The sequence below is a fragment of the Populus euphratica genome, unplaced genomic scaffold, assembly GCF_000495115.2.
Source record: "Populus euphratica unplaced genomic scaffold, PopEup_1.0 scaffold19.1, whole genome shotgun sequence".
NCBI classification, from domain to species: Eukaryota; Viridiplantae; Streptophyta; class Magnoliopsida; order Malpighiales; family Salicaceae; genus Populus; species Populus euphratica.
In genome coordinates this window covers 2,813,720-2,827,325 of record NW_011499853.1, presented here as the reverse complement: position 1 = coordinate 2,827,325, position 13,606 = coordinate 2,813,720, and the positions used below count along the sequence as shown (strand labels likewise).

Here is a 13,606-nt window from a genome sequence, read left to right as displayed (position 1 = left end):
TGCACTCATTTGATTAGCCAAATTAGCATGAAAAGATATTTGTATGTATTATTGGACTGGAACTGAACCTGAAACTATAAGGTGGCGACTGGCTAGATTTTTCTTGTTCCCTTCACCATATGGTGAATCATGAACGAGTTCAGAAGAGGAGGGAAGCAGAAACCCCAGGGAGATGAGGCTGCTGTGTACTGAAAACGTAGGTGACCAGAAGCTAGAAATATAAGAACAGAATAAACAATGACACTGAAGTAGACATCAGATCTTTCCATTGGAAAGCACATATAAATAGCTAAGATGAATCTCATATATGTAATTACAATCGCTGCAAACCTACTGTTTCTCTCTACATCATTCATCTTATTAACTACTCAAAAAACACGCATGGCAATTCAATTATAAACATATAGGGAAACTTAATCTTCTTGCACACTTCTTTTCCTTCTGTTCTTTTCTATCTCCAAATGTCTTTTAAACTTGAATTCTGCTACATGCAATTATGTGAAACAATTCTTGGATGATTGCTATGAAATGGGTCCGGTGACTCCGGTCTATTCCCCTTGTTGCCAAGAATACAAGGCAAGTAATTGTGATCTTGCAGGGCTGGTGAAAGGAGAAATCTCTAAAAAGAATCATCCATTTAGTAGAGTGGTGGAGGTGGCGGAGATGCGTAAGGTATGCCACTAATAGGTGGCAATGGACCATTATACACTGGAGCTGGTGGAGGCGGTGAATTATAAACTGGAGGAGGTGGAGGCAACAAGTATTGAACTGGAGGTGATGGTGGAGGCGGTTGTTCATGGCATGGTGGAGGTGATGGAGGTGGAGGCGGTTGCTCATGGCATGGCGGAGGTGGTGGAGGCGGAGGGGGTGATTGATAAGGGGGTGAAGTAACAGGTGGGGGCGGTGGAGAAGGATCGAACTTGTGACATTTAAAAGCCTCGCACTTTACGGGCCTAGACAAGAACACTTTACATTGCAATGTTGATCTCTGTTTGGGCCTGTTCCTCAAACAATTCCTGCCATCATCAAAATTTTCCAAATCCAAACACGCTGGTGGTTCACCAGTGAAGAAGTTATAAGCATAACTAAAGTTCTTCAGATGTGGAAGCAAGCACACGCTTCCAGGGATATTTCCTGACAGCATATTATGTGCCACATTTAGCAGTTCTAGACTCTCCATTTCTCCGATGTTGTCCGGCAAAGAACCGAAGAGTTTGTTATTACTCGCATCAAAAACTGTCACCTTCTTAAGCAATCCTATCTCCCTAGGTAAACACGAGCGCAAGCCATTGTTCATGAGAATCACTTCATTTAGGGTCTTAGACATGTTAACCAAACTTGTCGGAAAACACCCGTGGAATTTATTATTTGCAAGAACAATAACAGAAACCGGTGAGTTGCCAAAATTATCAGGTAATTCAAGAGCAAACCTGTTGTGGTTCATGAATATTGCGTCGAGATCCTTGTCAAACAGCTCTTTTGGCAAATCGCCTTCAAACTCGTTAAATCGAAGATCAAGATACTTGAGCTTTGGAAGATCAAGAACAACGTAAGGAAACCTGCCCGCAAAACGATTGTTGCTTAGATCCAGCTCGTAGAGTAGTTTTAGTTTCTTGAAAGATCTTGGTACTTTCCCACAGAATCTGTTGGAGTTAACGTGAAACAAGGCAATGTCCGTCAGGAGTCCGAGCTCTTCAACCAAGTGCCCTGCCATGTCGCCATGATTTAGATCAATCCCAGCAACGGTTTGAATCGACGAATTGTCGAGAGATGTGGCACAGAAGACACCAGTGTAGCTGCAAACGTCGGATCCCACCCAGTTGGATGTGAGGTTCAATGGGTCCGAGATGATGGCTAGTTTCCATGCTTGGAGTGCAATGTAGGCACTTCTGAGTCTAGGGTTGTCGAATTTGAGGCAAGCTGGTAACATCAGATACTCATCTTCTATATCAAGTTCCTCTCTGTAATGTAAAAGGTGTCTTTGGCTTTGCTTGATATGAATTGTTTGTGAGTCTCTAGGGCCAGCATTGCTAGAAAAAGAGTGGTGTTGGGCAGTGGTCAGGCAAATGAGAGTGAGAGTGGCAAAGAATGGAAGAATGTGAGTCTTTGCCTTCATCAGACACCAGTGAACATGTATGGATCTTTTTCTTTAATATAAAAGGGGTCCTCTCTCTGTCTCTTCTAGTTTTTTCTTTCTTTGATTTCTTCAAGATTTAGAGAGACAAAGGGCAAGAGAGGTGGCAATGGAGGAAGAGATTCTGAAGGGGGAGATTTTGCATAGATTTGAGAGTGCTTTTGAAGGCAACGGGAACAATAAACACTACTAGCTAGTCACAAGAGAAAGGCCAGTGTGAGGTATGGATGAATGAACAAGCTTCCTTCCCAGTTTTAATAACAAATTTCTTGGTGCTTCTTTCTCACGATGACTCGGCTCTATTTTCTGGCCATGACTAGAAACCCCACGAAAACTAACAGCCTAACAGGTTGGTGCTCTTACGGGTAATGACTCTGAGGAGGTTCTTTTCTTGAAATTTGCGAGTATGGTATTTGGCTGTCGGTTGTTAAATATTCAGGATTCAAGGCCCACCATAGTAAATGTCTCACCTTGAAATAGTCGTCCCAAATTAAACACTGTTTTTGGGAATTAATTTTAATATTTATACATGTTAAAATTAATTTTTTCTTCGATCCACTTATTGAAAGGATGGATGATTTAACTATATTCCTTCACCTAAACAATATTTTAGTTCAATTTTAGTATGTTTGTTTATGTGTTTTAATTTGTGTTTTAAAATGCTTTTTTACTTTAAAAAAATATCAAATTCACTTTTATTTTATATGATTTTTTTAAGGTTTTATTTTATATATATATAATATTTTAATATTTTTTTATAAAAGTACATTCACCTACTACCAAGTACATAATAAATACTTAAAGGATACATAACAAACACTTAAAAATATGCTTGATAATATTGTTCAACCTGCTTTTCAAGATGTTTTATGTCTTAAAAAACTGATTTTTTAAAATATTTTTAATAATTTTAATATTAATACTAAAAAGTTAAAAAATCACAAATATATTATTTTAATATATTTTCAAACAAGTAAATATAATGTAGCACATCACGGAAACACACATTAGTCACTAACCCCAAAGTAGGACTTGAAACAAGCATCTCATTTTTCCTTCAGCCAAACATTATCCTATCCACATATGAACTTAGTTTCGAACCCTAAAATTGGAATTCAAACAATCACCCCAATTTGTGAACATTTTTTTTATTTGTAATTTTTACCTCTACACGAGGGACCAAATTTAGGAGCGGGGTTGTAGGCCCTACTCTATGTAGGCACTTGAATTAGAGGAGTAGGTATATGAATTGATAGAAGCAAGCAAGTCTTCTAGTATTTGTAAGGCTACAATTTCTCGGTCAGACGAGTCAGTGAGTACAGCAGCATTTGCCGGACAACTTCTTTTATGGGCAGTTGCCGCTTATTCCTCCCCTCATCTACCAGTTCAACCTCTTACTTAACCCTCTCTTTCTGTGTTATTACGGTTTTGTTTGTTTTTATATTTAAAAAATATGTTTTAAAAAAAATAATATTTTTATTTTTTTATTTTAAATTAATATTTTTAAATATCTTAATATGATGATATCAAAAATAATTTTTAAAAAATAAAAAAAAATATTATTTTAATATATTTATGAGTAAAAAATATTTTAAAAAACAATCACAATTAGACTCTTAAATAAAGTTTAAATATAAAAATATTGTTTTGAAAAAAAAATATCAGAATTTATATCTCATTTCATTTATTTTATTTATTTATTGGGTTTTGATAATTAAAATGTTTTAAAATTATATTATATATACCCATAAACTCAAAATCAATCTTTTCTTTATATTTATTTATAAATTTATCGGTAAGTGAGTAAAATATCATAATATAAGATAAATTTTGAGTAACATAATTTTTATTAATCAAAATTAAATATAATTGGACTTAAACAAAAAATATAAATTTTAGTTTAATATTTCATTATGTAAAATAGATATTTAGAGTATTGAATTTTGATAGCTTGAATTGGATTGTTGCTCCATTAATAATATAAAATAAAGTGTCTATACGGGCAGAAGTGTTAAGAAAATTGTTTAAAATTCAGGTAAAAAAAGAGTTAATATGGAATGTGAAAAAAAAAGAAGAGAAGACAAATAAAAAGTTATCTAATAACTGCTATTTAATTTTTATTATAATAATATTGAATTCTATTTTTAATATTATAAATATCTATATAATAGTATTAAGAAGTTTACTAGTGGAGCACATTTATTATAATTTTCACTTCAATTATTATAAAATAAAAACTCATATTTATAAATAATTAGAAAAGTGTGTGTCTTTCCAATAGAAAAGAAACCTTGTACTTCTTTGTTAATTTATAACGATTCTACAAAGTCTTGTGTGAGAATTTTTGTTGGATCATACCTCTTAAATCACAAAACCAATCCCTGAGTGACATTTTTAAAGGTCAAAACATGATTTCCTGGTAACAAATCATTGCTACAATTAAAAAATAAAAAATAAAGGATGTTAACCGTAATAACGAATCGTGAGCTCATCAGGCTCCTGTACAACGCGAGGTCACCGGCTAACTTGCAGGGCTGAGCCGTACCCCACCTGAGAAAAATATCGGTGACGTAACATTTGAAGTGATAGCAGTGGTGGGGGTACAAGAAAATGACAAAGTATGCGAGCGACATAGACATGTGAGGTGTGGACCCAAAAGCTTTAACGTCTCTCATGGCTGAACCGTCGGCGCCTATCCTAAGTATAGGCAGAGCGGCACAGGGGACAGGCCGGCAAGGGACACCCCCCATTCTGCTCCTGGTTCACCGCATCGCTCGTGACCATCCAATCAATTTTCTTCCTCTTGGTCTTGGGCTCAGTGAATCAGTTAGAGTTTTGGGCTTTGGGATATCTCATATTTGTGTGAGTGAGGCCATGAGCTTAGCGAATTGTGTCCGTGGCCCAATAATTGGCTACAATACGTCGTCGACTTGGACTTGTCTTCACCATAATTTGGGCTGGGCCTGTATGCTAATAAGTATAAGATGAGGAGGCCATTTGTCTTCGTCAGATTCAGATTTTGGTTGAGTTTACGATTAAGGATGGAGTAATTGGTATATGCAACAGAAGAATTGAGGTGGAAGTTTAAGTCATTGAATGGGTCTTTAAAAATGACGAGTCTTTAAAAATAGCTTTACTCTTTAGTATATCATTTTAATTAAAATTTCATTTTAATTTTAAATTTATATAAATTCACTATCACAAAAAAAAAAATCAATTTTGAAATACTAAACTTTATCATTATAACTCATAATTATAAGATCTATATCATTTCATGACCTAACCTAAGACCCGAGTGGAGTTGATAGGCAAGTATATCAACTCGTAAATTAGTGAGGTGAACTTAAGTGCAGTGTGGTTTTTAATAAAATAATATTATTTTAAATTTTTTATATAAAAATAATGTTATTTTAATTAAAAAATTATTAAAATGAAACATCTCTTTAGGAGGTTCAGGAGCAAACTTAGCTCTAGCCATGTCTTAGGCTGACGAAACGCCAGGTTTACTTAATAAATTAAATCAGATTTAAAAATTACATAAAAAAATATCATCTTAAATAAAAAATTTAAATTATTGAAATAAAGTTCAAGATATTTTGACATTAAAACAAATTAAAATTTAAATTAAATACTCTAGCTAATATGTTTGTTTTTTAAGCTCATTCGAATTAAAAACATGGAAGCCAGTGTATGAATATTTTTAGACTCAAAAATATTTTTAACGTTAAAAAAATGAAGTTTTTATATAAATTGTGATCACAACAAAAATTGATCTAAAAATTTCTTGCAACTAAAAAAAAGGGTTAAATTAATGTCCGAGAGACAGTTGTGGATCATAATTATCGATGCAGAGGACGAAGTCATACACAAGTGATCGAGTTCAAGTCACTGGTTCACGGGCAATACATGGGGTGGCCACTCCTCAGCCGGCCGGTCTCCTCTCTGTCAAATTGACAGGTGAACTGCTATAACTCTTCGTCTTCAGATTGAATGCTTATCCTGCACAAGATTAATATTTTATTACTTGCCTCATGCCTCTTCGTTTTTTCAGCACCGCAGACTCTTTTTCATTGTACTACAATGCCGTTCGTTACTATACAACGCTGCTGGATTCTGTAAATGCCGCTGCCATTAAAATTATGCCACGTGGCTTTTATTTCTCAAACACCCATCTAAGGCAACTGGACAAACAAGTTGCCAAAAACATCAACAGTGGCAAGGATCCATGTACCCGTAACATTGTCCTAGTCAGATATTATTAATTCAAAATTTTAATTTCATCACATGGATGCATATGCCCGCAGGATAAGAAGGAAAAAAAAAAACTTTTGAGATGAATGAAAAAAATGGAAAAGCTCGAGATGAAAATTAAAAGGAAGTTCAAAAAAAAAAAACCTTTTGCAAGAGCAATAACAGGTGATAGTTGATTTAGAGATTATTTGGTAGCGTGATTAGATTGATTTTTGTAATTTTTTTAAGTTTTAATTTATATTTTTAGTATTATTTATTTGTTTTAATATATTGATATCCTAAATAAAAAAATATTTTAATATTTTTTAAAAAAAAAATAATTTAAAAAACATTTTTTTTTTAAAAAAAAAATAATTTAAAAAACATTATACACCACAATCTCAAACAATATCTTTAACCACCAGGATTGAACTTAAGTTTCCAATGACCATGTGTTGAATTATTAGAGATTTTAGCATCATGTAACCCAGATAAATATTAGTGATTTTATTTAATGTTATTAAATTTATTTTGTTAAATTTATTTTTATTATATTAATGATACTATAAGGCATAGTTTTAAAACTCGGTCCAGCTCGCCGGGTTAACCCGAGACCCGACCGACCTGGGGGCTGGAACCGGGCCGGGTTGATGAAAAAATAAGGTAAGCCATGACCCGGTGTGACCCGGACGACCCGGTGGGTTGACCCGGAAAAACCCGGTAAAAAACTCGGTTGCAATCCGTTAATTTTTATTTTTTTTACTAAAACGACGTCGTTTTAATTTTTTAAAAAAAATAAAAATTAACCCGGTCAACCCGGTCAAAACCTGGAACCCAGGTCTTGGATCAGACCGGATTTAAAAACTATGCTATAAGGTTAAGGTTAAGATTAACGTTTTCTCGACAACAATTAATTGCTCGTAGTTAAGGTTAACGTTTTCTCGACAACAAGCATGGTGCCACGTACTATTGCTCGATTATGGGTCAAGGCTGGTGGTGAAGGTTTCGATGATGACATCTAATGCCACGTATCATTTACTCCCGTGTTCAAAAACTAGAATGGTCGAGGAGAATGATTAGCTTAATAATTAGCACTCATATTTGTGCAATAATTAGAGACTGATGTATCAACCTTTCGATCACAGATTTGCCACATACACAAATTTAAAAGAAGCCAATGTCATTATCTCCCACCGGGCGCGGTGGTTTTCCAGACGGCGAACACCTGAATGCCCTTCAGAAACATTATATTAGCTGTAATACCAGGCTAACACGCTAGATTGACTTGTAATCTGCTGATTGGATACCTGAATTGGTTTGGTTAAAGATCAATTAGAAGAAGGAAAAAATTCACTCCACATGTTCAATGACTTGAGTTGATTCATTAATATGGTTGATCTAATTTTATTATTTTAAAATTTAACTTTTAATTTATTTATTATTTTAAATACTATCATTTTAATTTTAAAAAACATCTTATATTAGTTTGTTTTTATATATATATAATCACCGTATTAAATACCGTTTTGTTTCTTTCTATAAAATTTTCAATTCATTGATCACATGTAACCGGCATATTGCAGTTTGGAAAGTCTTAACCCTTTATCTAATCTAATTACATGGTTTAAATCAATAACTATTTTAATATTAAAAACTATCGCTTATCTATCTAATAACTACATAGTATATCTTGTTTCACTCGTTTATAAGCATCAGGACGAAGTCTCTCTTTCAGCGGGCCTTGAACAAACCTTTATGAAATAAAAAATAAAAAAATACAAACTTCAAATTTTAAAAAACAACAGCGAACGTGGATAGGGGTGATCATTAATTCAAATAATTTGGTTTCAACAATTTCTTTTCAAAGTACGATTGAACTGAATTTAAATTGAAATAATATTTGATTAATTAATTTAATTTTATATTTGTTAAAAATAAATAAGTCAAGAAGATTTTTTAAAAAATTTTACCTTTTTCATTCAAGTTTTGATTATATTTTAGATAAAAAAAAATGAGTTGTTTGATTCAATTTGATTATAAATAGTCTCTGTTTTTGAATTTGTTTTCTCAGCTTAATTTATTGATTTTAAATACTATTTTTAAAAATATAATTTATTTTTAAAAATTTATTTTAAATCAATTTTAATTAATATTTTAGATATTTTAGTTATTTTTCTCATTGACCATGAAAATACTATACAATATACTTAAATATTACTGTAAAATATGGTGAGTATCTTGCCATTATCACTTAAATAGAATTTGTTTGGGAATATAATTGTGATAGTTTTTCAAATATCTTTTCATATTAAAATATATATTAATAATATTTTTTATTTTTTAAAAATTATTTTTAATATTAATATATTAAAAAAAATTAAAAATATATTAATTTAAAGTAAATAATTTTTAAAAAATATTTTTAAAATATAAAAATAAATATATTCAATATTTTCATAGTAGGTTGAATCCGCTTTGGCTTGAATTTACTAGATCTTACCCTCCACATCATGTACTCGTGGTCTGTATAAATTTTCCAGGCACGAAATTCTATCCTTTAACATTCAAGGATCCCTGTCAAATTCATTCTATTCTATTTTTTTGGTTCAGGGATAAGCATGAAGCCATTTTCTCCAATCTTGCAATTTACGTGACTGATTGTCAAAGATATTTTTTTAATACCAGTCTAATCTATCCACGTCATCCTAGCCTAAATCCTGACCTAGACTGCCCGCCGACCGAACACGTGTCAAACATAAAAGATTTAAGACAAACTCGGTGACAGGAGATGGGCTTTGACCTGTCTCCCAATGAGAGAGAGCTATGATCACGTCACGCTAAGGTCTATCCTTGTCTCACACGCCGACCGTTGATTTCACTTTCACGAGATGATCATACCTTTCTCTTCTCCGAAAAGGACCTATTTTACATGTGACCGCCTTATCCGCTCGGAGAAACCTTCTATGGAGCATTCTTCATTCAGAGCTGGTTTAATATCGCTGTTGATTTTTAAAATATTTTTAATTTAAAAATATATTAAAATAATTTAAAATCACAAAATAAATATTTTAATAAATATTTTTTTTATAAAAAACAGGCTTTTAATAATCGTGTAACAATGATTGATATGTTTTTGAAAATAGTATTAGAGGGTTCGTTATTGAAATCCAATCTTATATTTACTAATACATGAACTAAACAACTGGACAAACAAGTTGCCAAAAACATCCACGGTGGCAAGGAGCTGGTCTCGCTTTTACGTGTCAAATCCATGTACCCGTAACATTGTCCTGGTCAGATATTATTAATTCAAAATTTTAATTTCATCGCATGGATGCATATGCCCGCAGAATAAGAAGGAAAAAAAAAAACTTTTGAGATGAATAAAAAAAATGGAAAAGCTCGAGATGAAAATTAAAAGTTCAAAAAAAAAAAAACCTTCCGCAAGAACAATAACAAGTGATAATTGGTTTAGAGAAAATTTGAAGCCTGGTTAGACTATTTTTCTAAATTTTTTAAAGTTTTAAATTTATATTTTTAGTATTATTTATTTGTTTTAATGTGTTGATATCTAAAATAAAAAAAATATTTTAATATATTTTAAATTAAAAATATTTTAAAAAATATTATATATCGTAATATGAGACAATAACTTAACTAACATGATTGAACTTAGATTCTAAATGACCATGTGTTGAATTATTAGAGGTTTTAACATTATATAACTTGTATTAATGTTAGTGACCGTGTTTGATGTTATTAAATTTATTGTGTTAAAATTATTTTTATTATATTAATGATACTATAGTTGGGTTATAGTATGTTTTTGATGTTTTTTTTCTCAATTCTCCCTTCACATGTTACAAGGATGGTATGATGATATATTCTTGGATTGCAAAAATATCTTTTGAGCTCTCAATCGCTATATAATGAAAATTTTTACAGTGGTAAAATTATAGTTAATAGGTACTTGTAAGTTGTAATATAAGAGAAAAAAAATTATATTTAGTCTTATAAAAAAAATTATCTTTTTATTTTTATCATTTTATTGCTATAAATATTCAATAATTACAGCTTTATCACCGCAATTTTTTTTTGCACAAAACAACATTGTATCATGCACCCGAAACTGATACGTGCATTGAACGTGATCAATTAATTGCTCGTGATTAAGGTTAACGTTTTCTCGACAACAAGCATGGTGCCACGTACCATTGCGTAATAATGGGTCAGGCGAGTGCTGAAGGTTTCGATGATGACATCTAATGCCACGTATCATTTACTCCCGTGTTCAAAAACTTGAATGGTCGAGGGGAGTGATTAGCTAATAATTAGCACTGATTTTTGTGCAATAATTTGAGACTGATGCATCAAGCTTTCGCTCACACATTTGCCACGTACACAAATTTAAAAGAAACCAATGTCATTATCTCCACCGAGCGCGGTGGTTTTCCAGACGGTAAACACCTGAATGCCCTTCAAAAACATGATATTAGCTGTAAAACCAGGCTAACACGCTAGATTGACTTGTAATCAGCTGATTGGATACCTGAAGTGGTTTAGTTAAGGATCAATCAGAAGAAGGAAAAAATTCACTCTACATGTTGAAAGACTTGAGTTGATTCATTAACATGGTTGATCTGATTTATTTATTTTAAAATTTAATTTTTAATTTATTTATTTTTTAAAATATTATCATTTTAATTTTTTAAAAACATCTTATATTAGATTGTTTATATATATATATATATATATATATATAATCACCGTATTAAATACCATTTTATTTCTTTCTATGAAATTTACAATTCATTGATCACACGTGACCAGCATATTGCAGTTTGAAACGTCTTAATTCTTTATCTAGTCTGATTACATGGTTTAAATCAATAACTATTTTAATATTAAAAACTATCGCCTATCCATCTAATAACCACACAGTATATCTATAAAAAAAAAATGGATAGGAGTGAGCATTGATTCAAATAATTTGGTTTCAACAATTTTTTTTTTCAAAGTATGGATTGAATCGAATCAAATTGAAATAATACATGATTAATTAATTTGGTTTTATATTTGTTAAAATTAAATAAGTTATGATTTTTTTTTACTTTTTTCATTCAAGTTTTGATTATATTTTAGATAAAAAAATGAGTTGTTTGATTCAATTTGATTATAAATAGTCTCTGTTTTTTAATTTGTTTTCTCAACTTAATTTATTGGTTTTAAATACTATTTTTTAAAACATAATTGATTTTTAAAAATTCATTTTAAATCAGTTTTAACTAATATCTTAGATATTTTAGTTATTTTTCTCACCAACCATGAAAATACTATACAGTGTACTTAAATATTACTGCAGAATACGGTGAGTGTCCTGCCATTATCACGTGGCTGACATTTCCACGTATGTTCTATCCGCTTTGGCTTGGATTTACATCTTACCCTCCACATCATGTACTCGGTAGTCTGTATAAATTTTTCAGGCACGAAAATCTATCCTTTAATATTCAAGGATCCCTATCAAATTCGTTTTATTCTATTTTTTTGGTTCGGGATAAGCATGAAGCCATTTTCTCCAATTTTGCAATTTACGTGACTGATTGTCAAAGATATTTTTTTAATACCAGTCTAATCTATCCACGTTATCCTAGCCTAAATCCTGACCCATTCTGCCCGCCGACCGAACACGTGTCAAGCATAAAAGATTCAAGACAAACTCGGTGACAGGAGACGGGCTTTGACTTGTCTCCCAGTGAGAGAGAGCTATTATCACATCAGGCTAAGGTCTATCCTTGTCTCACACGCCGACCGTTGATGTCACTTTCACAAGATGATCATGCCTTTCCCTTCTCCGAAAAGGTCTTATTTTCCATGTGCCCGCCTTATCCGCTCGGAGAAAACTTCTATGGAGCATGCTCACTGTAAGTACCGTAGCCTTCTTCATTCAGAGTTGGTTTAACATCGCTGTTCATTTTTAAAATATTTTTAATTTGAAAATATATTAAAATAATTTAAAATCACAAAATAAAAATTTTAAAAATATTTTTTAATAAAAATACAAGCTTTCGCTAATCGTGTAACCATGATTGACGTGTTTTTAAAAATAGTATTAGAGGGTTCGAAATCCAATCTTGTATTTATTAATACATGAACTAACAACTCACAAACCATTAATTTGTTGCCATCTCACAAAATCCACAATCATTATTAGCAATGAATGACATTTAAATGAAGGTCTTTTTCCTAATAATTCAAATAAAATATTAAAAAAATTCATCATAATTACTTAATTGCAAGGTATAACCATAAAATAAACTCAATATCCTTTTGTTCTTTTAAAATAACGACTCAACAATTTTATTTATCTATATATCTGTACTTTTAAAAAATATTTTTACTTTAAAATATATTAAAATATTTTTTATTTATAACATTAATTGATATATTAAAACCTTCAAAAAAAAATACGATAAAAAATATATATTTAAAATGCGCCGAGATAAAAAGCTAACGCCCTCCCAGCAAAATAATGCTATTAAAGAAATCCCTTGATGATTATTTACTCATTCATTAACTTTTTTTGTTATCACAATATAATTGTGTTTTTGAATTTTTTTTCTTTTAAATTAAATTTTTAATATATTTTTATTGTATTGATATTAAAATTAAAATTAAAACTTTTTAAATTAAAAAATAATATTTTAATATATTTTTTATGCTTTCCCATGCAGCCCTAAATATCAAATCCAAATGTCCATAAACATATTTTTATCTTAATTTTCTATCAAAAGCACAGGTCAATAACGATTACTGATGATGCCATAGATAAAGTCAATAATGATCAAGGCGAGCAGGCAATATATTTCCGTGGATGCAGCTGTACCATAACCCAGCCACTTTATCAGATAAAAAAATGCAAGATATTTTAGAGTATCAAGGGTTGTTTACGTTATTTGTGCCCTTACCTGTCAACAGACAATAAAAGAAGAACCAGAGGGACACAGCTTTCACTTTCAAAAAATTTCGAAGTCTCTCGAATCTCTCGTCTCTCATAACCCGAATTTTTCGCCCTATAAAAACCAGACTCCGATTCAAATCTCCCTCATATTCTCTCCTCATCGCGCACACTCTCGAAGAGATAACACGAGATTTATGAACGGAGCTCCGAGAACAACAATCGGATCTTACTGTTAAAACCACCGAAACTTCGGATCGGCGGGGGGGGGGGGGGGTTGTGGT

The 13,606-nt window shown here is 31.6% G+C and overlaps 1 protein-coding gene across 4 annotated transcripts; it reads right to left on the bottom strand.

The window, feature by feature from the left end:
* Positions 1 to 218: 218 nt before the first annotated feature.
* On the bottom strand, positions 219 to 2,547 carry LOC105122341 (leucine-rich repeat extensin-like protein 3). 4 transcript variants are annotated; one of them, XM_011021399.1, is made up of 2 exons: positions 779 to 2,547; positions 219 to 748 (listed from the first exon to the last, which is right to left on the bottom strand). In XM_011021399.1, the coding sequence occupies exons 1-2, from the start codon at positions 2,114 to 2,116 to the stop codon at positions 638 to 640; spliced, it is 1,449 nt and encodes a 482-aa protein (XP_011019701.1). In that variant the 5' UTR covers positions 2,117 to 2,547; the 3' UTR covers positions 219 to 637. The 4 variants fall into 4 exon arrangements, with proteins under 4 accessions (XP_011019701.1, XP_011019700.1, XP_011019702.1 ...); XM_011021398.1 differs by having other exon boundaries at positions 219 to 751; positions 782 to 2,547; XM_011021400.1 differs by having other exon boundaries at positions 219 to 750; positions 820 to 2,546.
* Positions 2,548 to 13,606: the final 11,059 nt, after the last annotated feature.